Below are 26,108 nucleotides of genomic sequence, written 5' to 3' on the forward strand. Positions count from 1 at the left end.
AATGAAGATAGAAAACAAACACCATTTAATGGATGAAATGCAACAGAAGATTGTTTGGGTGATTCTACTTGTCCTCATCCCTGAATCCCATGCTGGTGAGTTTTACTCAGAATAATCATTTTGCCAACAAAACAGAGAGAGGTAATCTTACCTGTAGGGAATTAAAAGAATAAAGTGGTGAGAGGGAATAAAGACGTTATCCTTGCCAGAGCTGGTAATTTTCTTACTTGGAAACACGTCCTAAAAAAACTAGTAACATTCATGTTTTTAGTAGTGATGACTTTCCTTGCTAGTAACATGAATTTTCGTACTAGGGGCGATTCCGTACTCACTAGTTTTTTTCCTTATATGTGCTGTTTATTTTCTTAACAGCAAAATTTCATTCTCACATGTGATGGTTTTCTGCTTACTAGTTGTAATTTTGTTCTCACTAGAGACAGTACAGTTCTTACAAGTGACAACACCTTTTTTTCTACATATTCAAATTAGGTTCCGTTTGAATAGAATGAAAATGTTAATATTCTATACACACTGTTAGAATTCTTTTCTGTGTTTTGTACTCATACCTCATTTACTCTCTGGAATGCATACTGTTAAGTACATTCAAGATAGAAAGGCATGAACTGGAAAACAGTTGTGTTAATAAAGCAATGACACACCTTAAGGTTTGTATTATTGCAATTATTGGCACAACAGTGATGCGTTCACTAGGTGGGAGATGAAGCCAGGATTGTAAGCATTACCATGTCTGTACAGTTATGACAAGCAAACCAAGCAGTTATCTTACTATTATCTGATGATATCTCTGGAGTCTTATCTCACTGCCAACACAATAACTTTCGGTGGCTGTTAACCCTGTTTCTACAACCACGTAGGTTATGATTAGTTAAATCAATCATTGTAAAACCATACCACCCAGGTAAAAAGGTATAGTTGCCGAGGAATGACAGGTAAATGCTGCACCATGTTTGCTTTGTCTGATGGTGATCATTGCAGTTGCAGTTGCAGCACATGCATACTACTCTGTTCAACTGTTTCCTAGAACTGATGTCTACATTATTCTAACTGGTCGATTAGAAGTTTTTTCAAAGACAACAATCTCTTTCAATATATTTCATAAATCCATCAGATATTCCTTATGTGTCTGTGTTGCAGCAATCAACACCATGCAGTTTGTCTGCACAGCCACCTCAGGTGTTCCAGACATCCCAGAGTTTGTGTGTGTGGGGATGGTGGATGGAAACCCTTTTTCTTACTATGACAGCAACATCCGCAGAATGATTCCCAAGCAGGAATGGAAATCAAACGAGGTGGACCCACACTACTTTGAGAGAAGCACCCATCACTGCTACAAAGAAGAGCAGAGTTTCAAAAACAACATCACCCTTGCAATGAAGCAGTTCAATCAGACAGGAGGTGAGTGCAAAACATGGTGTGTGAGCTTTGCTTTGCATGCTTGTTATACCATTAAATCAGCTTAGCTTGAGTCAAAGGCCAAAGAGCTCTTCAGTGCCTATTTGAAGATGATTCACAATGTTGCTGATGTCCAAGAAATTCAATATGACCTTATTAGCAAGATGGGTAACAATGTTCTCTCTCCAGGTATCCACACTCTGCAGAACATGTTTGGCTGTGAGTGGGATGATGAAACTGGCAGCACAGAGGGGTATGATTGGTATGGATATGATGGAGAAGACGTCCAAGCCTATTATGTGAAAAAAATAGGAGCTCAATGGACAGCCACTGGTTCCAGTGCACAGACCGACTTTAAGAAAAACTTCTTAGTTGAACAATGCATTGGATTGCTAAAGAACTATGTTCTCCATGCAAAGAGTACACTAAAGAGGAAAGGTAAAAATAATTTCTTTTGTGCTAAATTTAAGTAAACTGGTTGGTTCTGTTTGAATTTACTGATGTGGATGAATTCTGTTGGCATTTTGACTGATGAATATGATTGCTTATTCATGTTGTGTGTCTCTGCAGTCCCTCCTGAGGTGACCCTGTTACAGAAGGACCCCTCCTCTCCTGTAACCTGCCACGCCACGGGCTTCTACCCCAGAGGGATCAGTGTCTCTTGGCAGAGAGATGGAGAGGATCTGCATGAGGATGTGGAGCTGGGGGAGACTCTGCCCAATATAGATGGAACATTCCAGATCAGAAGCTCCCTGAGAGTCTCTCCAGAGGACATGAAGATTCACAAATACACCTGCACTGTACAACACTCAAGTCTGCATCAGGATGTTGTCAAGGGTCTCCATGAGGGAGAGATCAAGAGGAACCCAAGTAAGAGAAAGCTAGAACGAGAGGGAGAGTCATAGTTGAAGAACCATGTAGGCTGTTGGTTAGAGTGTAGATTGACTGCAAGCTGCATACACGTGCTGTCAAATACAATTCATTGATTTAAAAATCTTCACAGAAATCAGTGAACAATTTTGAATTTCATTTCATTCCCTGAATTCACTGAATTTAAATGGAATTGACCTCAACTCTGTGGAGAGCACAGTCATCTGTTGGAGAATGGTTCACTGATTGCCCTTACCAGTCACCATTCACTCAAAGGTTGATGTGTGAATGTACTGTATTTGTTTACAGATTTTGACAATGTCCATCACATCACCATTGTCATTGGTGTAGTAACTGCTCTTCTTCTGAGTGTCACTGCTGTGATTGGGTTCTTTGTGTGGAAGAGAAAGTCTGGTGAGTAAGAGAAAAAGTCCTCTGATATACAGACACATGCTGGATTCCCCACAGTGAACCACTCTGATATACACGGACACAAAGACTAAAAAAAAAACACACACATACACAAACACACACACTCCACAGAAGGTGGAGAATTGATTGTAAGGGAACTAGATTTTACTGAAGTATTTGTACCAGTATTTGTACTGCCAATGAGAGACGCAGTGTAGCAGATCAGCATTAACTCCATATCTCTCTGTTGCAGGTTACAGCAAAGCTACCACAAGTAAGTTGATGTGCCCTGGGTCATTTATGATTGACTAGTAATACTATTACCAAGTATTTGAGATGTGACGTGCTGGCTATTTATTTTCCCTTTTTCACTTAGCTTTTGTGATCACCAGTTTTGTGTTAGATTTCTTGTCTCACTGTTGTAACCTTTTGTGCTGGAACAGAAAGGCAGTGTGAGGTGAATCGTATCCCATGATCCGCTCACACCAAGGCTGCTGTTTTTGACACTACAAGTCCCACAGTGCACCAGGAAACAGATAATATTCAGACAATAGGCGTAATTTCCTGATGTCATCTGAGCCACTCATAGGCGCCCCAGAAATCAACAGGATGCTGATGGTCGTGCAGTGAAGGAACCCTGGCCTGTGCTCCTACCCCTACCCACCACTGTGGGCTCACTTTCCGTACTGTCAGATGATATAAATCTATGGCCCTACTTGAATCCAGGCTACAGGGCTCTACCTGCTCTTGCTATGACCACATACAATATTCTTAGACATCAACAAACCTGTTTGCATATGGGCCAGTTATATTTGATTAGCAGCCTTTTGTAGCCTTTTACACTGATTTATGCATTTTTACCGCACAAAAAAGTCTAATTGTATGTTCTACTGTACAGCCCCTTTGGAAGGCACTTAACAGATAAAATGCAATTTTTATTATTTCATTATTAATTATTACTTAATGTTATATTTTATTCAACTACATGACTTGATTGTGGAATATGTGTTTTTACAACAGGTGACCAAGGGTCATTGGACTCTCAATCTTCAGGTCAGTGTCTACATCATAATCAGAGATTAATCAGAGATTAATGTAAACAGTGTATTTGAGCATATGTTCTACTTATTATTATCTACGTATTATTTTTATACTTATCGCCACATGAATTGGGTCTTTTCTCATATTGTATGTCTATGTTATTTAAAACATACCATGATTCTACATACGCTCTTTGCTATAAATTGACACAGGCCTTTATTATCTCAATTTTTCTGCTGCACAGCTGGAACCAAAGCTGATTTACCCAGTTTACACCATTGCTTTGCCATTGTTTCAACTACAACCAGAACTGTAGCTCATCATTACGATGAATGTTGCCCTCTTCCCAGGTGGTGACAGTTGCTTGGAGTAGCATACGTTTTTCCATGGTGCTGGAGAGCAAATACTGCTTTCCACCAGACCACACCCTCATTGCCACACATCCTCTCTCCTCCTATGCAGTGCAAGTGCCATGATTTTGGAGAAGAAAGTCACCAACTTGCACAAATTTATCGACTCACTTCTGCTTTACAATTATGCTTGTTTGCACCGGCCCTTCATATTTGTATGAATGTTTTTAATGCCAACACTGCTAGATGTGGCATAGTTATGCAGCTTGATTTATTCAGTTTGCACCATGGATTGTTGGTTGGTTGGTGAACTGAATATATATCCTTTTTTTTAAAAAATTTTGTACAGATGTTTTGTCAGTTTATTCATGACAAATTTGACCGTGTGTCATATTCAGAATCAGATATTTTATGAAAACACATTTTTATGACTGATGGGTATAGGAAACTACTGATTTCACGAATATGATAAACCACCAAGTTGTTTACATTTGTATATGCCCATTTTCATTTTGAAATATACTGTCTTGTATAGACCAATACACTGACTGTGTTTTAATCTGTACTGTTTGTGTTGTACTCTGCCTCACTTGTAAGTCGCTTTGGATGAAAGCATCTGCCAAATGAATAAATGTAAAGTAATGTCATTGTGCATGACTGTGTGCATTATATTGAGTAATATTAAGGATTTGTGACAGTGTTTCACACCATTGCTCACAACTGGACTTGTCATCAGAATGTTGCAGATTTGATTCCCAGGTGACAGGCTTCCGTTATAGAGATATAAATGTCTACATAGATAAAGATATTCCATCCATCTACCATGCAGACATATTCAGAATGTCTAACCTACACATAAGCAATTCCTGTGACAGGGCCAATTGAAGTAATTGCCCTCTGTCAACATCTACAGTGCAGCAACATACCAAAATCATCAACACCAATACACCCCTGTCCCCCAAAGCCTGCTGAGGGTCCAAGTACTGGACCCATTGAAAACTTCTATGATTATTAGAAATTAAAAAGGCCCATTCTGACTCTGCCACAAGTCCGGCAAGACACTCCACTGCACAAGCACATCAAAATCCCAGAGTGTACAACAGTACAACACTCAACAAGATAACTGAATTAATAACTACAAAAATTAACCACTCACTATAAATTGATTCTCTAGAGTAGTTTTGTTTTGATCTGAAAATAAGTAAGGTAATGAAATTTGTCACTGCAATAAAAGAATCAAGATTGGAAAATGATAAAAAAAGTCATTTTGTTTCTCATTCTATTCACAACAGTGTTTGTAAGACCACCAGTATTCATATTAGCCATATCTGAGTACTCTGTGTGTGTTTTGGCTGACCAGTCTGATTCCTGCATTGAATATTGCTAGATTGCATTTCACTTGGATCTTTGAAATCTTTAAGATCTTTAGAATTTGTCCACTTCTATGCAAACTCATCCTATTTATAGTGTGCATTACATTTCACATGAGCAACGGGGCTGTCTGCTGAGGACCCCTGATATCTCAACAGACCAGAAGCCACATTTATTGATTTAATGTAATGGATCATTTGCATTTAAAAGTTGTCCCGCTGTCCCCATCGGCATGAACGTTTATACATTATCTGGAGTGTTTCCCAATGTCATCTGCATTGTGGATATAATGTTGGACAATGTATTTGGTCCTGATTTAGACTCACATATTGTTCATAGCCATTGGATGTGAACTACATGCATAGAAAATGAACATAATCTTAGATGTAACTGAAGGCCATGAGCCAACATATCTGTATGACCACTTGTACTGCATCCAGCTATACAACTGTGTACCTTGATAGCCTCCTAAAAAGATACATTTGAACATTTTAGTGTCATATTCGATGTGATGGTTTTCTGCTTACTAGTGGCAATTTTGTTCTCACTAGTGACAGTACAGTTCTTACAAGTGACATACATCATTTTTTTAAGTATTCAAATTAAATTTCATTTGAATAGAATGAAATAAGTCAGATAAATTTAATTTTCTATCAACACTGTTAGAATTCTGTTTTGTGTTTTGTACTCATACCTCATTTTTGTTCTGGAATGCATACTGTAAGTCTATTCAAGATATAAATGCATGAACTGGAAAACAATTTGTGTTAATAAAGCAACAATACACCTGAAGGCATGTATTATTGCAATTATTGGCACAACAGTGAGGTGTTCGCTAGGTGGGAGATGAAGTGTAGTATTGTAAGCATTACCGAGTGCCAATAATCGAAATAACACAAACCATTGAGTAGATTTTATAAAGTAGATCCACATGCTAATTTTAAATGATCATCAAATACTTAAAACCTCATTTAGGAAGAGAAACTAAATTCAGTATTAGCTTCAGTGATGAAATAAAATATTGTCATAAAGCCAAAGAACTTTGTGCTTTACACTGCCACCTGACTAATGAAAATCAGACCAAAAAATTACAGTACTATATTTCAGTGTGGTTTCCACCTATATCTATTCTACTGTGAACAATCAGGCTACCAAAGCAGCTAGCTCATCAGTTAATGTTAGTTAACAGTTAACCTGATGACTCACTTGGGTTCTTGGGTCAACATGACACCTCCTATTTCCTACACAGCAGTTAGGTAGCGGGACAGCTAACTTAGGTCATTGGGTTGTTGCTCATTTTCATACAAATTGAATATGCACTAGCATTAAAGATACAGTTTTTGAAATACAAGTCCAGTTTCCCTCCATGCTGGTCTGGCATTTTCTGTTCTCGGTGTTATACATTATATGGTATAAATTAACATACACCCCCTTGTATGGCAAGTGTGCTATCTTGAATGCTGCTGTTTCTTCCTAGTGACAGTCAGGTCATTGCTAGTTAAACCGGTTCTCACATGTGACTCTTAATTTCTTACATGTGGCAGTTCCGTTCTCACTAGTGACGAATATGTGAAACTGTGAATGGCCAATCTGTAAATGACAGGACTCGCTTCTAATCTTGAATCTATAAATATTAATATAGTTATGGTACTGTTTTTTTTTGCAGCTGTTGAAGTTGACGTTCCTATAATCAAGTGTTACATTTTCCCATTAAGACATTCTTTTTTATGTCTGTGTTACAGTGACCCACTCCTTGCAGTACTTCTGCACTGCAACATCAGGCATTCCAGACATCCCAGAGTTTGTATGTGTCGGGGTGGTCGATGTAGAGCTTATCTCTTACTATGACAGCAACATCCAATGAGAGATTCCACAGCACAACTGGGTAAAAGAGGCTGTAGATCCAGTGTATTGGCAAAGAAAAACGCAGTACTATTGCACAATCCAACAGAGTTTCAAAAACAATATCACCATTGCAACAAAGCACTTAAATGAGACGCTTAGTGAAAAGGTTAGTGCAAGAAACACTCAGTGTGACAGACTTGTTTTGCATGCATGTTTTTTTTTTTCATAAAATTGACAATAGTTAATACAATGTGAAATGTGCTGAGCAGTATGACATACAGACATACACTCCATTTATTTTGGATTGCATGTTTTAAAGTTTATGTCAAAAGGTTATTACAATCAGGATCAGCTAATGGAAGACTCCTTATTATGTGACATTTTCAACATAAGAAGACCAGCAAAGTTTATGGCTGCATCAACATTTTGAAGTTCCAAACAAGATTTTGTAGGAGAATTTTCAGACAATCCCTATGCATTTAACCAAACCTAGACAAACTGGTTCCGTCCACAACTATAAAAATCTTCCTTAATACATCCTTTCTACATTAGCTGCTCATGGCATCTCTCCTCCCCCCTCCTTTTATTTGACCTGTTTATGAGGTCCAAACAATATTGGCCCGTGACTAGGTGCAGTTCCTTTGTCGGACTGCAAGCCAAATAAATGTACTGGTATAGCCACATAAAACTCAACCCTCAGGCTTTGACTGAATGGAAATTCACATCTGCTAAACTGTTATAAATATTACACCAATATTACACCTTTGCTTGACAGTATTAATCAACAATAATCAAATGCATATGCAGGAACAGGTTGGAAAGAGTATTGCAGGTAAATTCAGTGGTGATTAAGCGAGAATATTAAGGGTGTTTGGTTACACCTGCTGCTTTTAATGATGTGTCAACTCATCAGGAAACATCTTCTCTCTTCAGACTTTCACTTACATCATCGATTGCAGACTTAATGCTGTTAAATTACAGAGACAGGATTAAGAATTTTCATCTTCAAACATTGGTACTTACACACTTGTACTGTACTGCACACACACTCCTGAATAAAAGTACAAAGTAAAAAAATATATATGCAATGTACTTGGTTATGAGATGTTATTGTTGAGTTGCATGTGAATCTAAAGTGATACGAATACAGTACCAGTAAAAAGACACATCTGATTAATGTAATGGGAAACATGCATTCAAACACATTTTGAGCTAAAGACTTGTGCTTAAATGCTTGAAATTAGTTTCTTAGACAAATATAAATTGTGGAAATGATGCCTATGTATGAATTCTTTCCAAAAATGTTTAAACTATATTTTTCGGCTGTTTTGAAGAACCTAAACTATAAGAAGTTTTCATTTGTTTAACACCTTTTGGTAACTGCATACTTCCATTTGTGTTATTTCTAGGGGTGTAACGGTTCTCCAAATCCGTGGTTAGGTTCAGACCTTGATTTTTTTGAGCCACAGTTTGGTTCATACCTTGATTTTTTTGGGGGGGGGGTGGGGGGTGGTGAATAAGAAAAAACAGGGAAAAAATTTCTGGGTTTTATTAAATCACCAACAATTTAACACTAAAGAACATGGTAGATGAATGCCATTTCTGACTGCTCCTCTGTCTCCTACCCTGAGGCAAAGACAAATTTACAAAACAGTTGCAATATAATGTTACTATTAGATATTATTACAATTAAAATATCCAGGAAAATGACATAAACAAAACTACCAAAAACAGACGTACATTTCTGATGCTTAAAGCTTTTATCTTCTGTTCAGCTATAGTTAAATGCTGAAATTCAATTAAAATAAAACTGATTTGTACAGCACTTTTCACAGCATTTTGTCAGTAAGATGCTTTACAGGTCTCAGGGCCTTGAAACTAAACTGTATTATTTGAATTGATTTTATTAAATTCATTCCCTTTATTAAATTAATTCATTAAAACTACTTAACAAATACCTGTGGGGGACAGTCATCCAGAATATTCTCAGTCAGGCTGTTCAAGATCTTGCCACGAGTGGTCTCATCCAGAAAGGGCAGAGATTTAAAAGGTGGGTCCAGTGCAGTGTTGAGTCAGTGTCGGGGTATCTGTTGTTGAAGTCAGGTGCAATGGCAGATTTGACATCTTTCACAACTGCTGATTCCGAGTCACTCTGCTTCATGGATGCCAGGATTGTGTCTTTCTGTGGCATTATCATTGAAAATGTTGGCAGCTGTTCAGTGCTCAACAGAGTTGTCACCGTTCTCAGTGGTTTGAGCGCCTGAACCACGTCCTCAGCAATTTTTACATATTCTTCAAACAGAGTAACAATGTCCTTAATGTTCCTCTTAAAACTCCTGTCTGTAAGTGCTGAGAACGCAGCAGCCTGCTGTTCAAGGTCGCGCTCAAGCATGTCATGGCTTGAGTTCCACCTAGTGGGTGCATCCTGAATAAGCTTGTGTGAAGGAAGCTGGAGCATCTCTTTCCTCTTTCCTTCAGCATTGCTGCAGCACTAGCGCTACGATGTAAAAAAGTGACCACCTTTCTCACTTTGCCTAAAAGCTGGGACATCTGGTTAACGCCCGGCCCCTTCTGTGATGCCAGGTTAACTGTATGCGCAAAGCATCGAATGTGTGGTGAAAGTCCGGCCGCTTCAACCGCATTCGCAATGTTCTTGGCGTTGTCCGTTGTCACAGGAATGATGGCGTTTGGTCTGTCAATTTTCCACTCCACTACAGCTCCCTGTAGTATTTCTGACAAATGGTCACTTGTGTGACTTTCATAGACAGCGCGTGTCTGGAGAACGGGGTGTGAAATTACCCAGTTGTCGGTAATGTAGTGCGCCGTGATTGAGATGAAGCTCTCTGTTGCACAGGAGGTCCACCCATCTGTAGTTAAAGCACTGAATTTAGCATTGCTCAAGTCCTCCAGCAGTTTAGCCTTTACTTCGTTATAAAGTTTAGGCAACACATTTTGACGGAAATGCGGTCGGCTCGGCACTTCGTATCTGGGTTCCAGCACACTGAGCAAATGCTTGAATCCGTTGTTTTCACCAACTGAAAGAGAGCGCATATCCAGTGCCATAAAAACCCAGATTGCCTTGGTAACTGCTTGAGCACGGTCCGAGTTAGCTTGTAGCTTCATTTTAAAGACATTGGGAAGAGTTACCTGTTGTTGGTGTTTCTTTTGTGCGCCACTGAGATCAATGTCAGGATGATGTCTTCTGATATACTCTTGCATATTTGAAGTGTTGCCTGCTGCCTGAAGAAGTTTTGTGAAACACTTATGACAAATTGTGTGTTTTGTCTACAACACGATTGCCATCCCTATACTCCACTGGATAACCAAAATGTTCCCACACTGCTGACCTGAACATGCCCTGGGGGTCTGCAATCTCAGGGTTATTATGCTTCTTGAGCTAATTAAACTAACTTTTACTGCAGGCGTGATCACTCGATCGTGATTGGACCAAAATAGTCACATGACACACGCACTTGGAAGACAAAGTAGGTGTAATGCGTAACATTTATAAAATATACAGCTTTCCCTTTAAATAGAGTAATTTCATGATTTACATGAGTTATAGTGTTAATTGTGAAATGAAAAATGAGTTTTGTTACATTAGTAACATAATGAGAGCTCAACAGGCTGCAGATATGGCAGCAGGTTGGGGTTGGGGGGGTTGTCAAGACAGTGGACGTTTGTATCGCTGTTTCGGTCTCGGTTTCAGAACCGTTACACCCCTAGTTATTTCACAGATTTAATGTCTTTACTATTATTCTAAAATGTAGAAAAATAAAAATAAAGAAGCGCCTGTCCAAGCCTTTGGTATTCTACATTCAACAAAATCAGACATTTGTGTATAGTCAATTTAGCATTGATTATCTGTCAATTCCTAATTTAAGCACTAAACAACAACTGCACAATCAGGTAGTTAGTAGAAGTTAATGCTTTTCTGCTATCAAAAAGTGGAGAGTAACGTATAGTACAAGCAAAATTTTGGACACACCTTTCTTTTAGAATAATCGTAAAGACATCAAACATATGATATTCAGTAGCACTGTACCCAATGTTCATTCATCTGATCGTAACATAATTTTAAAACATTGCATATTGGTATATTACTGTATATTAGTACAGTATTATGCTCTTAGTTAATACTCCAAGATGTTGTCATATTGTATAGTAGCATGTGCACAAAATGTGTGTGCAAACTTCAATTTAATTTGTGTTCCTTATCTGTAAAATGCAGTTTAAGCATGGTTAAAATACCATCCTTTCTTTCCCCATGTAGAGGTGCCATTGAATAAGAATGAAACCCTGAAAATCACAACCTACTTAAGATCACATATCTACTCTACATAGGCAGAAGATACACTATATGGACAAAAGTATTTGGAAGCCTGACCATTACATTGTAATGACACTGTATTCAAATACATATAATTTAATATGAAGTCCCCCTTTTGCAGCTATAACAGCTTCCACTCTTCTTGGAAGGCTTTCCACAATATTTTGGAGTGTTTCTGTGGGAATTTGTGCCCATTCATTCTGTAGAGCATTTATGAGGTTGGATGAGAAGGCCTGGCTGACAATCTCCCTTCCAGTTCATCCCAAAGGTGCTCGATGGGGTTGAGGTCAGGGCTCTGTGCGGGCCAGTCAAGTTCTTCCACACTGAACTCAACAAACCATGTCTTTACAGTCCTTGCTTTGTGCACTGGGGCACAGTCATGTTGGAATAGAAAAGAGCCTTCCCCAAACTGTTGCCACAAAGTTGGAAGCATAGCATTGTCCAAAATGTCTTGTTATACTGAAGCATTAAGATTGCCCTTCACTGGAGATAAGGGGCCTAGCCCAAACCCTGAAAACAGGTGTGGCCAAATACATTTGTCCATATAGTGTATATTAACAATATTGCACTATTCCTGATTCAAGCCATTACAACACGTTCATAAAAAGGTGACCTTATATCCAATTACGGTGGTATAACTTCCTCGAAAATCATATCAATTAATTAGAAAAGAGCTTGGAAATAATAACTGGGTGAAATCTTACCGCTCCAGAGAGGTTTGCTCCCGGCACAGATTTGCAAACAGATGCATGAAATGCATGGCAAACTCGTACTGTAAAGATATACAACAAAAGATAAAGACTTTTAAAAATTTAAGTCAATACACTTTTACATTGTCAATATTCTAAATGTTTTATGAAAATAGCTTAGTGTAGGATTGAGTAATTTACCCACCTTGGGCTCATGCCAGTTGAAACATTTCACTTTATAATACTCTACAACTTCTTTATACATTTTGGGGTTGGTTATATCCACAGACGTTGCACTCTGGACATGCAAGGCTTGCTCTTTAGAATCTGTGGCCTTCTCAATAACTTGTATCACTGATGCTCTGACTGCCTCTCTTGTCTGCAAAATAAGTGGCAAATCATTCTTATAATATACAACATAACATGTCATGATAGGTGTAACCACATTTGAGTATGCAGCATTTTGCCAATTGTGTGATCTTCGAAGATCCCTTTTTCTTTCAGATGTGATGTTAATTAATTATTTGAAGGAGTGTTCCAATAAAGTAGGAGGTCTTCATGCAGGTCTGCAATGCCATGCTTGCCTACAGAAATGAATTACCTGATAATTACTATTGATGATTATCACTATACTTTACTATGTTGCTTATTGCATATGTATATTGCTATGATATACAGCTGTTACCTCTGTTCTGTCCAAATAATAAAGTACCCTGATTCTCTTGTCCTCCTCATTGTAACTGTTCAATTACTGAACCTCCTTGAGGTTGTAGTCCAGTTTCTTTGTTCTCTTTGTATTTTGACTGCTGACTGAGGTTTGTTATCGTAAGCAGTAGGCTACTATTGTGCTCAGTGGCAGATTTAGGTGTGGGCGACATGGGCAGCCACCCAGGGCGGCATGTTGCAGGGGGCAGCATGGGGCGCCTGCAAAAAAAAAAATTGGAATGGTGACATTTGTTCGATCAGTTTTCTATTGCTCATTTGCACGTCATGTCAATGGTATCATGTCACCATGTGGGTCAATTAACCTAGTCGGAGTGGGCGCCCTGATTCTAGTTTGTGAGCTAGGCAGGCTACTGCCTGGGAAAGTCTCCCACTCAGAAGTACGAGAAGCCCGAGGTAGGGGTAGCGGGGGAATCTATCAAATAGCGCACCTCTAACTTTGTACAGTACTAATGTAATTAGTAAAATCAGTCACACTACAAAATGCTACCAAATAAACCACAATTCATTCATAATACTGTGAATATATAGTTTCACAGACATATTGTTGCATTTTTTTCTGGTTTGTGTGAAATCATTACGCATAACCACCAAGGTGAATAGGTTTAGCCTTGACTCTTGGCTAACAGTGTTGGGGAATGGGTAATGTATTAATGATAGAGTGCCAAATCAACACAAATGGATAAAAAAAGGTCTAAGCCATCGGGCGCCCAGTTTAGGAAAAAGAGGAAAGAAGAAGAGGAGAAACGCGCAAAAGATAAAGGTATTCAGCTGTCATCTCTTTATGAGTATAATATTATACATGTAATGAAGTAGGCTAGTATAACACTTATGTTTGTTAGCCTATGTTGCTTGCTATGCTATTACATATAGGGTGACAATATTCCGTTTTCTGTCCAACTAGCTAGTACATCATTTACGCTGGGGACATGTCCCCACCACTTTTTGTTGCGGCCCATTTCATCCCAACCACTTTTTGAAAGTCTTTAGTTAGTTGAACCCGTCATTGTCCCCAGCACTTCTCAAAACAAACTGATGCCCATGAGCTTACATTACATTGGATATAATTTCACACAGTTTCATCATGATTATGTGTGTAGCCTGCAGCAAAACGATTACAGCCTAACTAGCACAATATTGATTTGGTTAACTTTCATTGAGGTGACATCATAAAGGTTTTCTGTGATTATACTGACTAAGTCCTGAGCTCAGTAAGGGGAATTTCCAACGCTGTAGGCTAACTTGAAAGATGTCTATATTATGCTGATATTTTGTATCTTTTGTGATATACTGTCTTTTGGGGTGTCTGGGGGGGGTTCGCCCAGGGCGCCATACAAGCTAGAACCGCCACTGATTGTGCTTATCAAACGAATACAAATTGTAAAAGTATTGTGCAAGCATTTGTCAATATTGAGATACAGTATTACCAACCACTCTGGTTACCTGCATGTGTTCATGTAGTTCCCTTTCCAGTTTCTCCTTTTCGGCAGGACTTCCCGCAGACTGAATTCTTCTCTGCATTACTGCTACCCGAGCATCTGGATTTGGCACGCAGTCTTTGACCTCCATCGCAGACTACAAAGCATCCCATTGAGAATACAGAGAAAAGTATTGCCATAATTAATTAATTCAGGTACAGCATATTTAAAGTTTAAACACTCCGATGCTAGTAACTCGCTTTATGTCCTTTTAGTCCACAATATAAACAGACAGCCTAAGATGTTCTTCAGTGGCACTCCCAGTTTCCTTGATAAACTGTATAGGAATAGGCATGCATGGTAAATGTACGTGTATGCTACATAACGCGCATTTAATGTGGCCATCGTTTCAACAACAATCATTGCAACCATCCTTGGTCATAGCAGAGAATAATTACATCGGAGCAGTTCAGCAGCTAAAGGTCCTACTTACGCCGAATCATTTCATTAACAACAAGAGTAAGAGTTTCATTATCACATGTACATTTTTCAGTAGCCTACAGCTGATACTGCAACTACAATCAAGAAAACCCTCCTCATTCAAAATTAGCCTTACCCTTGCTGAAGAGTTCATTTAACTGAGACATAAAATGACTGAATTATTTAGCCAGCTGCTAGCATTCCTAAAACGGATTCAATGTTCGATTTCAACAATATGCGAAGTAGCGACCAAATACTTAGGTTGATGTTTCACTTCACTTACAGTTCAAAATCTATATAAACAAATACTGTTTGCAAAATGTAGTACCGACTCACCGATAGATCCCCTACAGAAGAGGCTACCAACGACATTAGGTGGAAAACTACTTCCACGCAGATCACCGTAAGCATCTATTCACTCCCCTCAATTTCTGGGAAAATGAAACCGAAAGTAACCTGATGGCGCAATGTAATGGAATAATGCTTCCACCTAGTGGAGCCATCTGGTAAATAAATGCAACCTACTCCCCAGCGGATAAAGACTGATTCTGTGTTTTGTATTACACTTACATTGACACTCACTGCAACCCAAAATGAATATTCTACTACCCCTTAATTTTAATTTTATTTTCTTATCTATTAAGGTGTATTTTATCCGGTAAAATATTGAAAACATGGGATATTTGATAATCTGTCAATGAAAAAAGAAACTTGGAAAAAATAGTTTGAGCATCAATGGGTTTCATTCAATTCTTCACATTTGTATCTGTAATTTTTATGTCGCTCCAGTACAGTGATATAAACCTCTCTTGGAGTATTAAAACTGTCAATTCTGGCCTTCCTCTCTGAGCTTGTTTTCTAACTGCAGACAGGAATGAACATGTACATGGCAACATGATGCTAAATATTTCACTATAAAAATTTCACTTTCTACATTCCCAAAAGTAATATTCTATTTTAGAAATGAGCACAGCATGAAACATGAAAACTGTCTGTTTTCTTATATGTGGAGCGATATGGAATAAATGCTCTTAGAAATGAAATAGCTGCACCCCAGCTCCTGTCCTTTCAGCTGTCTGACTTATCTACCTGGTAGGGAGGAGGTGATTTACTGCTACAGGTAGAACAATGCATAATCTATAATTCAGAAAGAGGACTCAAATAAAAACTGGAGTAATTACATAATCATCCATCCGAATAGCTTTTTTTAGTCTGCAGTGACCAATGCATTTAATATAATGGACATTTGGATGTATCATATGTCTTTCCAGTTACTGTGGATAAGCAGATTCTATGAAATCCTACTAGCAAAGGCTACCTGAGTGCCAAATCAACAAGCTTTCAGCAAGCAGTAACTCACAGCAAAGTACAAACTGCATTTGCCTTGTACTAAGAATCCTGGTGAACTCACTTTTCCAATAGGCAGTGATTAAAATAATGTATCAACGGACACCAGGAAGGAAAGCATTTCGCAGAAAATGCAACTGATGGTTTACTGGAAACCACACCTTCCTATATCCATGCAAACTAACCTGTTTGGTCTTCGTCAAACTTTAATTAAACTGTTGTCGCATATTCCTGCTCACATGTGAGCAGCACTCAGGGTGATTTTAAAAGGGTAAAAGGATCATCACGTCTCTGATCCCAGTGTTTCATTTCAAGGCAAGTACAGCAATCAGAGCAGTGCCATACTTTACAATAAACTTTGTAAGAAAGATAGACCCCTGAAACAAAACAGAAAATACTCCAAGGGCAGCAATATGGTGCAAACATAAAGGCTTTCAGCACAGAGCAACATAAGGTTTGCACATTCAACATTAACACTGTCATCACATCAACATTGTATCCTTGAGCCCAGTACTTTGGCTAGAACTGAAATCACTCCTTTAAACCAAGCTGTAATATACTGTATGAATGTACAATATTCCACGTGTGAAAAGGCATACCTCAACACTGAAGATGTAAGGCTACAGGCATGTGTTATATTTATTTGGAGACACTTGCAGATCATTTCCAGATCAACAAAAGTCTTTTTAGACAGCAGGGGCTTCAAGTGGTGAAATAAAAAGCATAGATATTGCCAAGTACTGCTATAAAGGCATGGCAAATAGCTGGCTATTGGACATGGTGTAATAAATGACTGATTTTAGGGTGTCTTTAGCATTTGTGCTTTCTAAACGTAACAATTCCATACTATTAACAAACATTATAGGGCAAGACTGGTATACTTCAACAGTGTGTTTTTATTCCCCCAACATTATACTCATTACCACCGTGAAACACATAAATATTAGTAAAAAAATATCCAATAATCCATTATACACACACAGTCACCTCACCTCCCCACAGAACCTAACTCCTGCCACCCTCTAACACTTACTCCTGCAGCACTCCCCCCAATCTCACAGCTAAAGTCTCTGAGCCAGGGGTCCCTACCATCACACAACCCTAAAATCTAATGATTTGCTCCATGTACCACAGAAACAACCTTCACAACCTGTTTACTCATCCTGTTTAAACAAGTGAGATCACTGCAGTGAAAGAAGATAATGCCAGTGTCAGGTTTCCCCACATTGTGTTCCTGGAAAGAAATCATTTCCAGAAAAATGAAAGCAAAAGAACAGTTGGCACAGTATAAAAAAGCAGAGCAATCTTCCCCCAATGTAGAGCAGCTCTAGAGGCAAGGGTTACAAGCTAAGGGTTATTTGTAGATTTACTATCTGGATACACTGTCAAGAGATGAGTGCAGAAAGCAGCAAACAGTGGATTCTTCTGGCTGCAGGATCCAAAGGATGGCACAATTACAGGCATCAGGTATAGTGTCTTTGTAGGTTTACATTAATTTCTTCATCAAAATGTTCATTATTAATATGAGTCTGTTACTGATTACAGGCAGATGTCTGCCATGCATACCAGATGGCAAGGAGAAATGGAATTCCAGATGAGCAGATCATAGTCATGATGTATGATGATATAGCCTCCAATGAGGAGTAAGTATTGTAAATTATATCCCTATGCATATTCAACAATATATTCATCCAACCAGGGAAATCTCTGTGTTTTGTAAACACAAGGAACGTATCAATATAATGCAAAATGTGCAGCATAAGGAAAAAGGTACTGTACAGTGGCCCTACGATGCAAAGTACTTATGTTCCAAAATATTCCACTATAATGTGAGTACATTTCTGTGTATTCACAGTATTTAGCTATATGTCTGATGATCAGGTCGATGATCAGATGTGGTCAATGATCAATAACCATGATCTCTGTGAGATAAGTGAGATTCAAAAGATGTGTTATAGCTTCTGAAAAAAGAACTTTCTCTGTAAGATAAATTGCAAGTAAGAGCCTCTCCAAATTAAAGTATTTCTCAAACACAAAATTTAGGTGAAGAAGCAGGTTTATCAGTAATTGTTTTCCTTAATGCAGGCATGACCTCTGGAAAAATGTTTACATGAATTGCATGCAAATTTGACTGTTTACACGACAGGAATATAGAATATAATTTTATAATAGAATATTAGAATATTTTTTAAATGAGCATTTTTCATAAGCAAGACATAATCCGTGTTGTGTTTGGCTTTTCATTCATTTTTAATTAATTAGTTATTTCAACATTAATTTTAATTTTGGATCATTAAAACAAATTTTATGTTTATGAGAGATGAGTTTATTTCTTTAATTACAAACTGTCATACTGTTATGTGGATGTAGACACACACACACACACACACACACACACACACACACACACACACACACACACACACACACACACACAAACTTTACAAGGTAAGGCAGCCATGAAAAAGCCATATAACAGAACAGGTATGTCACTAACTGCTAGGTGACATTTTTGGCAATACATTTTATTTGACATGTCCGCTATTTATCATTAAAGGTAATATTTCCTTCTCTTCCTTCTACAGAAATCCATTCAGAGGAAATATCATCAATGAACCAAACGGCAGTAATGTATATGAAGGTGTTCTCAGAGATTACACTGGAAATGTAAGCTTCCCCAAAATACTTGTATGTCTGTTATGAATTTCAGTCAGAAATGACATAGTTAAGAATGAGCTCCTGTGACACAACATTCCACTAGCATGGTTTAGACTAGAGTAACAAGGAGATATTAAGTACATTTTTGTTTCTTGGCACTAATGCAGTTCTCCATCTCAGAGGAGAACCCCCACACCCCATCAGCATCTGAAGTTAATAAATCTCAGAGAACCAGTTAGGAGACCAATGCACTGCACAGAAAAAGTAACTGTTCATTATACCTCCTCTAAGCATTTTGTGATGCAGATAATTTAAAGCCGGAAGCATTTTGATCTACCCAAATAACACTGTGGTGACATCAACTATTAAATATGACTGCTGAGTTGTACATTTACATTTACATTAATTCATTTGGCAGACACTTTTATTCAAAGAGCTTACAAGCAAGTTGTCTGCTTTGGAGATGGAATCTAGGATTATTTAACTTTAACAATTTAATGTATTTATATTAGCAATTAATAATGGTGCTTTTACAGTTGCTTCATTTGGAGAGAATCTGTGAAGCCAAGATTGGTTATCCAAGTTTGTTTAGTCAACAAAAAAAGAAGCTTTGCTCAAGTTCTCTCAAACAATCTTGAGCAGTTTCTATTTGCTCTATTAACACTAAGTGACACAACTGATGTTGGTGTTGATATTTTATTCTTAACACTTTCTTCCACCTTGTTCTTCTTTTTGCTGCTATGTGTTGGCTAATGATGGTTTTCTTACAATCTATTACCAAATTCATAAACTCATCAGAGTTGAAGGCTAGCTATTGTACACTCTCTGAACAAAAATGACAGGAGTATTCTGGTCAGTAATGAATAAAAACTGTACAAGATACATAGAGTTAAAATTCTTTTGTCAAAAATGGATAATACTGTCATTGTTAAAATGTTTTAGTTATGACAAAACTCCAGTTTTTTTACACTTACAGTATGTGCAGCAGTTTTCCTTGTGTATTTCATAATATAGGCATCTCCTACTTTAGATAAGAGATACATATAGGTCATGATGAGTATTTGATTTAAACGGATAGGCTTTATAGATCAAAAACAGGTATGAGAAAAAAATTGAATACTAAAATGTATGCACTACCAGTCTGAAACTCATTATGGTGAATTAACAATAACAAGAACAGTACATAAATAATAATACAACCATTGGATTAATTGTGATTTTCTTCCCAGTGTATGGTGATCCTGGCTGTGGCTCATTGCTGCATGTTTTTGGCCAATGTTTAATTAAATCGCTATTAAATTTTAAATTTACAGTAATAATGCAGGTATGATGCTAATATTAATTATCACAACTGTCTTCTAGGACGTCTCCGCAAAAAACTTTCTTGCAGTGCTTGAAGGAGATGAGTCTTCTGTGACAAAGAGAGGACCAAAAAAGGTTATAAAGAGGTAATGTGTGAAATCAATAACAATCCAAAAAATTCTCAAAACCTCTCAAAACAGTTTTCTTTTTTTTCAGTTGACTTCAAATTTTTTTCTTAAATTTTTCATTTGCTCAGGAGTATTCAGGTTTTGTACATTTGAATAACCTGTAATTACGTAATTTGCATGTTTTTTCCGCAGTGGCAGTAATGACACAATATTTGTCTACCTGTCAGACCACGGCAGTAACGGGATATTTGCTTTTCCAAAAAATCCACGGTAAGGCTTCAAACCAGGCTTAAGTACACCTTTCATGTCTTGTATTTTTTCTTATTTTATTCTGTGTTTGTCTATTACAGCTTTATGCAACAGATTTAATTGACACGGTGAAAAAAATGAACAGCAACCAACAGTTTTCACAGGTAGTTATTGAAAAAGCCCCAATTGCTTATCTATTTGATTTTAAAGCATTTTGATTTGGAATCACATCTTTAAATTTTGAAAATTACAGATGGTAATTTACGTGGAAAGTTGCCATTCTGGATCATTGCTGAGTCAGCTGCCAAAGAACATTAATGGTAATATGTTTAAGATTGTGATGATGTTTGTATATAGCATTATAACAAGGGACCAAGAGCCACAGGAATGAAGGAACCATACTGGCAGGATTGTTTTCATTATGGAGCCAAGCATATTATTTGATTCAGCTCCTCAATTTTGCTCTTCTTAAACTTCCATGACTCTTGAGTACAAATTTGAATCTGATTGAACAGATTTGTTTCGGGTTGGGGGGGGGGGGGGGGGGGTGGCAGGTGTTGATTCATCATTTGGTCAATCAATGTAAAACTGGAAGCACAGATAAGAGTCAGCCAAGTTTTAATTAAGTCCAACAAAAATTTTACCACCATGACAAACAATATTGACCTCAGAAGTTCACCAAGGATAGCTTTACTCTGTTACTTTCTTTTTGGCACACTTGGATGAAATGGTTATGCATGGGTATGCCACATGAAATTTAATGTCATCCAGTTCATATGATATTCTCTCCCCGGTTCCACAGAGAGAGTCTTAGTCAAATGTCAACATCCTGAAAGAGCAGTAGCTATAGTTTTTTTTTTTTAATTTTTAATTGCATCATGACTTGTTTGGTTCAGCCCTTCATTTTACATGGAGGTACACATTTATGCACGTATGTATGTATGTATGTATGATTTTTTGTAACAGTATTATTTTTATATTGCAGATAATAGTATTCATCTTTAATGAGACACTGTGCATGAAGTGAACACAATTTAATATGATTGTTAGAGTACTCAAGTGATAAATAAATGTTTTCATTTTCATCAAAATGATGGTATTGGTTGATTGGCAGTGTACGCCGTTTCTGCAAGCAAGCCTGATGAGGCTTCTCAGGCCTGCTATTACGATGAGATGAGGAATGCCTGGCTGGCCGATGTCTTCACAGCATGCTGGCTGCATCACAGCAAGACGGTTTGTGTGTCTTACCACCTCTTATTCTTTGCATAGCTTTCACAATTATATAATATCGTACATAAAGAAAACTTGAAAAACTGGAAGCTTTCCAAAAATACTGGTTTAAGTGTGTGAGTGAGAGGGAGAGAAAAAGACATGCATGTAGGAGTATCACAGCTTTGACAGTTTGATTCCCTGTTGGGGCACTCCTTTTATTCCATTAAGTACTTAACCCAGTTGCCTCTGTAAATATCGAGCTGTATAGTTTGATAAACTGGATAAGACTGTCCGCTAAATGACAATAATGTAATTCAAATAGGTATCATGATGATCAAGTTATGCTTCATCCTTCTTGATATTTCTGCATCCAAAAAAGAAAATTATAACAATCAGAAGTAAACTTAGTTGAGAGTTATGCTGTTAATGTGCAACTCAAAATGTTCTATGTTTTAATCACTAATTAATTTATTAATTTTAATATTTCATTATGATATCAAAAACTTTAATAGCAGACGTCTTTTTGAAAGTACTTCTACCGACTTCTATAGAATAAATACTTGGTCCATGTGATTAACCTGGAATTTTTGTAAGCTCAAAGCATTTTTGTACAGATGTTATAAGTTATGGGTTAGAATGATGCCTTGCATATATGAGGTAGTGTAACACAGGAGAATGGTGAGAATATTGTTTGCCAGTGTATTTAGTCATGACATCTTCATAGTTTATAAATGTTTTAAGGTTGCCTATTAAGGTAGATGGGATAAAGATAGATATGATAGGATAAATGCATGACATTTTTTTTTCTAAAGCTGGCAAACTAGTTAACAATTTGGCTAGCTTACTCAAAGTAAAACAAGTAGGCAGCAAGTGAGAGTAATTCACTGTGAACCTATTTTCAAGTTCTTTCAATTTCAATCTTTCTTTTCAATCTTTTATGTGCCTACATACAAGCTAGGTAACAGGCTTAAAATAAAATAAGGCAATGTAGTAAGAGTGATCCATTGTCAACCTTTATTTTCTTGCTAGCCAGGTAAATTTTCAAGCTTATTAACCTGCTACTGTGGCTAGCAAGTAAGCTCAACATTTAGTCAGTCTTCAATGATTTTATATGACTAACTGGCAAGTTATGTTACTGGCTTTAAACACAATCTAGTACCACGTCCATTACTATTGATAGTTGTTGTTGATTCTCATACTGTACATGTGGATGTGACACAAACTTTGAAAGACTTCATTCATTTTAACCGGTAAGATGAAAAAACACAAGACCAGTTTATGCAAAAGAATTTAGAAAATATCGAGTGTTCATTGAGTGCTAATTTGCTTTGTGTTTGTACTGATCTATTAAGAACTTATGAAGAGAAGTACTTATTATATGTGAGTAAAATTTTTTATAATTAATCATAATTAATAGTTTTTTTCCCTGTGCGTGTTAATTATACATACATACTAAAGAACTCCCTTTTCTCTCTCCAAGGTGGACCTAAAAAAAACAACTTTCCAGGACCAGTTTGCTTATTTGAAAAGAAATGTTCACTCTTCAACCCCATGCCAGTATGGGAACCAGGTACACTATAATTACACTTAATGTAGGTACTTAACAGACATACCAGAAATGTGGTTTCAGACTTACAAAATTTTAAATGCAGAAGCCATCAGAACTATCGCTATAAAAATTTTATATAAATATATACATATATATATATATATGTAACCGGTCAAAAGTTTTAGAACACCCCCTATTTCTGTAAAGGAAAGACCTACGCTTTTAAGGGTTATAATGTAGTTCTCTTGCCATTATGATAACAATATGCTACTTCCTGCAGTGGAATATTGTCCAAATAATGTTTCAGAGGGTGTAGTAACGCAGTCTGTTCTAACACTGCTTTTATACTGACAGAGGGCTTGTAAGTAATCAAAAAAAGTCAGGACACCTGTAGGAATTGTTTGCATCAACTTTCAAGGCTTAATTTACTTCCATTGCTGCAGAAAAGCTGTAAGTTGTTAGCCCATTACTTGTTCCCTGAAAAATGCCATTTTTATAACTCTGAAATTTACATTATTTTTCAGTGTTTGGTAAACTAAACTTTTTATAACCTCTGGCAGTTTACCTTTTGTTCCATTTCAGGTCATTTACTGGACTTGAACTGCTTAAATTTCAATAAATTGGAAAAATGGACATATATGTATGTATGTATCAGGGTTTCTGCAAGGATTTTTTCTTGCTGGTCCGGGGTCCAGAAAGAATTTATTTTACTGGACAAATTTGAAATTTACCAGTCACATTTCAATAACAGTCTATGTTACAAACGCAAATATAATGTACACCTAGGTTGATGAAAGAATGACAACGACCTCAAATCAGTTTGACTATTTAATGAACAGTAACGATTAAGCAAAATGAACAGTAATGATTGAGCACAAGCTCAATATTAGCTTCGAAAAAAGGGGGGTATAACGAAACATTTGTAACCTGTAACATATGTTGCCTGTTTTTTAAAAAAAAGGTTAGGCCTACATGGCATCAGCTGTAGCCTACAGGCTACCAGGAAACATTTTATTTTTCTCCCTTTTTTCCATTTCGGCAACTTCCGACTTGAAAACAAATGTGTCCAATGTGTCTTTGTAGCTTGCAATGCGTATAAGCTGTGTCACTCTCTCCTCCTCCGGCAAGTATCATGCAATAAAAGAGCGCACCCTTTTGGGGAAAAAGTACTGTATGCTGTTAATAAGCTGTTTCGCTGTCAAAACACAAATGTCCTGTTTAGGGATAGCCTTCGTTATAGCTACGTTTCATACAAGCATTATTACCGGACATTTTGACTGGCAAGTTTGTATGTGCATGTTTTATATATGTGCATGTTTTAACTGTTCCACAGGAAATGAGAAGGGAGACACTAAGTCAGTTATGGGGAAATTCTCCAACTGGCAGAGGAGGAAATATACTGGGGCATGTTCAAGCCTTAAATCTGACTGATGCCATTCCTAGTTACCAAGTGCCACTGAAAGTCCAAGAAAACAGGATTCAAAATGAACGCAATGCTCGGAAAAGAGAAGAACACAGGAGGAGATATGCACACCTTCAGCAGGTTGAAATTAATGAAATGTTGACAAGGTTCCTCTGTAGACTCCTATTTACAGCTTAATTAATTATTACTTACAATGTAAGGTTCTATTTAATGAATTATTAATTTTTTAAATTTTAATTTACTTTAATTTTGATACATTTCAAAATACTACTGTCCTAATTCAGCCCAGTTCACATTAAGGTTAAATATGGTTACAAGGCCTCCTTTCTGTCCTTAGTACTGTCAAGTTCACACATTGTGTACTTATGAGAGGTAGCCACAACTAAATAAGCCTGCTCAGGTACTGTACCAAAAACCATTGCTAACTCCAGTTAGTATGCAAATAAGAATAAGCTTAGGTGTGGAACCAGCAATGACTGTTGACTCCTGGTAGTAGCAGTGCAGTGAATAACTGCACAAATAATATTTGCAGCTTTTACCAAACTGTTGAATAAATTGGACAGAGCTATCAGGACAGCAGAACCTCGATCCAAGATGTTTGTGCAGCTGCAAGAGCTGCATTGCTTACTAGCAAACAACATTTAAGAACAAATACAGTAAACAGTATCTTTGATTTGCTGTAAGGCCAAGTCCACACGTACATGGGTATTTTTAAAAAAGTGGGTTTTCCTCCTTCGTTCTTAAAAAAAATCTCCATCCACATGAAAATGCAAAAACACGCTGTCAAGAGCATGCCAAACCAACAGGCGGCGATATAACCCTAACCGTAAAGCCATGTTGGCCAATCAGAAGCCTGAAAAAAGTTATTATGGCACATACGTTACAAGCCAGAAACTCTGTTTTCCCTGTCTACACGTCAACACTGAAAATGGAGTTTCTGATAATCTTCACCCTGGAAGGAGTTTTGCAAAAGATCCATTTTCAGTGACCTAAAACGCAGTTTGTGTGCAGACGAAAGGCCAAAACGCATAGAAAAACGTATGTTTTAAAAAATGTCCATGAACGTGTGGACAAGGCCTAAGAGAGCAAAACTTCCAAACACTGCCTCCCTGTTAGTTTATATGGGAATCTCTCAACAGTGTAAATCAAACAATACAGTGAAATGAAAGAGCCTGTTTCCTTGTAGAATAGTTCATGCCAGACGCTAAAATGTAGAAGCGAGAGCTTCTGTCCACTCACACTCATCAGTGTCCACACTCCATGCTTGCCTGTACCTGCAAGGTAAACAATAGGAATTGA

At 37.4% G+C, this 26,108-nt stretch overlaps 3 protein-coding genes across 4 annotated transcripts; 2 read left to right on the plus strand and 1 right to left on the minus strand.

The window, feature by feature from the left end:
* The first annotated feature begins 943 nt into the window (after positions 1–943).
* On the plus strand, positions 944–4,364 carry LOC118793027 (class I histocompatibility antigen, F10 alpha chain-like). The gene is made up of 8 exons (XM_036550973.1): positions 944–950; positions 1,156–1,416; positions 1,603–1,851; positions 1,984–2,283; positions 2,593–2,697; positions 2,948–2,968; positions 3,715–3,747; positions 4,086–4,364. The coding sequence occupies exons 1-8, from the start codon at positions 944–946 to the stop codon at positions 4,106–4,108; spliced, it is 999 nt and encodes a 332-aa protein (XP_036406866.1). The 3' UTR covers positions 4,109–4,364.
* A 3,204-nt stretch (positions 4,365–7,568) lies between these two features.
* LOC118793370 (legumain-like) lies at positions 7,569–15,353 on the minus strand. 2 transcript variants are annotated; one of them, XM_036551523.1, is made up of 5 exons: positions 15,278–15,353; positions 14,487–14,618; positions 12,526–12,699; positions 12,336–12,403; positions 7,569–8,268 (listed from the first exon to the last, which is right to left on the minus strand). In XM_036551523.1, exons 1-5 carry the CDS (start codon positions 15,350–15,352, stop codon positions 8,211–8,213), a joined length of 507 nt encoding a protein of 168 aa, XP_036407416.1. In that variant the 5' UTR covers position 15,353; the 3' UTR covers positions 7,569–8,210. The 2 variants fall into 2 exon arrangements, with proteins under 2 accessions (XP_036407416.1, XP_036407415.1); XM_036551522.1 differs by lacking the exon at positions 7,569–8,268 and adding an exon at positions 10,434–10,541.
* A 2,327-nt stretch (positions 15,354–17,680) lies between these two features.
* Positions 17,681–23,986, plus strand: LOC118793028 (legumain-like). Its single transcript, XM_036550974.1, has 10 exons — positions 17,681–17,755; positions 17,834–17,931; positions 18,874–18,955; positions 20,309–20,394; positions 20,569–20,641; positions 20,724–20,789; positions 20,879–20,945; positions 21,740–21,858; positions 23,318–23,407; positions 23,969–23,986. Exons 1-10 carry the CDS (start codon positions 17,681–17,683, stop codon positions 23,984–23,986), a joined length of 774 nt encoding a protein of 257 aa, XP_036406867.1.
* Positions 23,987–26,108: the final 2,122 nt, after the last annotated feature.

Source organism: Megalops cyprinoides, chromosome 18 (assembly GCF_013368585.1).
Source record: "Megalops cyprinoides isolate fMegCyp1 chromosome 18, fMegCyp1.pri, whole genome shotgun sequence".
Taxonomy (NCBI): domain Eukaryota; kingdom Metazoa; phylum Chordata; class Actinopteri; order Elopiformes; family Megalopidae; genus Megalops; species Megalops cyprinoides.

Bases quoted from the DNA above. Each gene is read 5' to 3' on its own strand.
- LOC118793027 (XM_036550973.1), top strand. The intron at 2,284-2,592 runs GTAAGAGAAAGC...ATTTGTTTACAG, and splicing joins AGAGATCAAGAGGAACCCAA to ATTTTGACAATGTCCATCAC. The intron at 2,969-3,714 runs GTAAGTTGATGT...TTTTTACAACAG, and splicing joins TTACAGCAAAGCTACCACAA to GTGACCAAGGGTCATTGGAC.
- LOC118793370 (XM_036551522.1), bottom strand. From the start codon at position 15,352: ATGCTTACGGTGATCTGCGTGGAAGTAGTTTTCCACCTAATGTCGTTG. The intron at 12,404-12,525 runs GTGGGTAAATTA...ATATCTTTACAG, and splicing joins TCAACTGGCATGAGCCCAAG to TACGAGTTTGCCATGCATTT. The intron at 10,542-12,335 runs GTAAGATTTCAC...AAACTTCTTCAG, and splicing joins GAGCAAACCTCTCTGGAGCG to GCAGCAGGCAACACTTCAAA.
- LOC118793028 (XM_036550974.1), top strand. From the start codon at position 17,681: ATGAGTGCAGAAAGCAGCAAACAGTGGATTCTTCTGGCTGCAGGATCC. The intron at 20,395-20,568 runs GTAATGTGTGAA...TTTTTTCCGCAG, and splicing joins CCAAAAAAGGTTATAAAGAG to TGGCAGTAATGACACAATAT. The intron at 20,946-21,739 runs GTAATATGTTTA...GTTGATTGGCAG, and splicing joins GCTGCCAAAGAACATTAATG to TGTACGCCGTTTCTGCAAGC.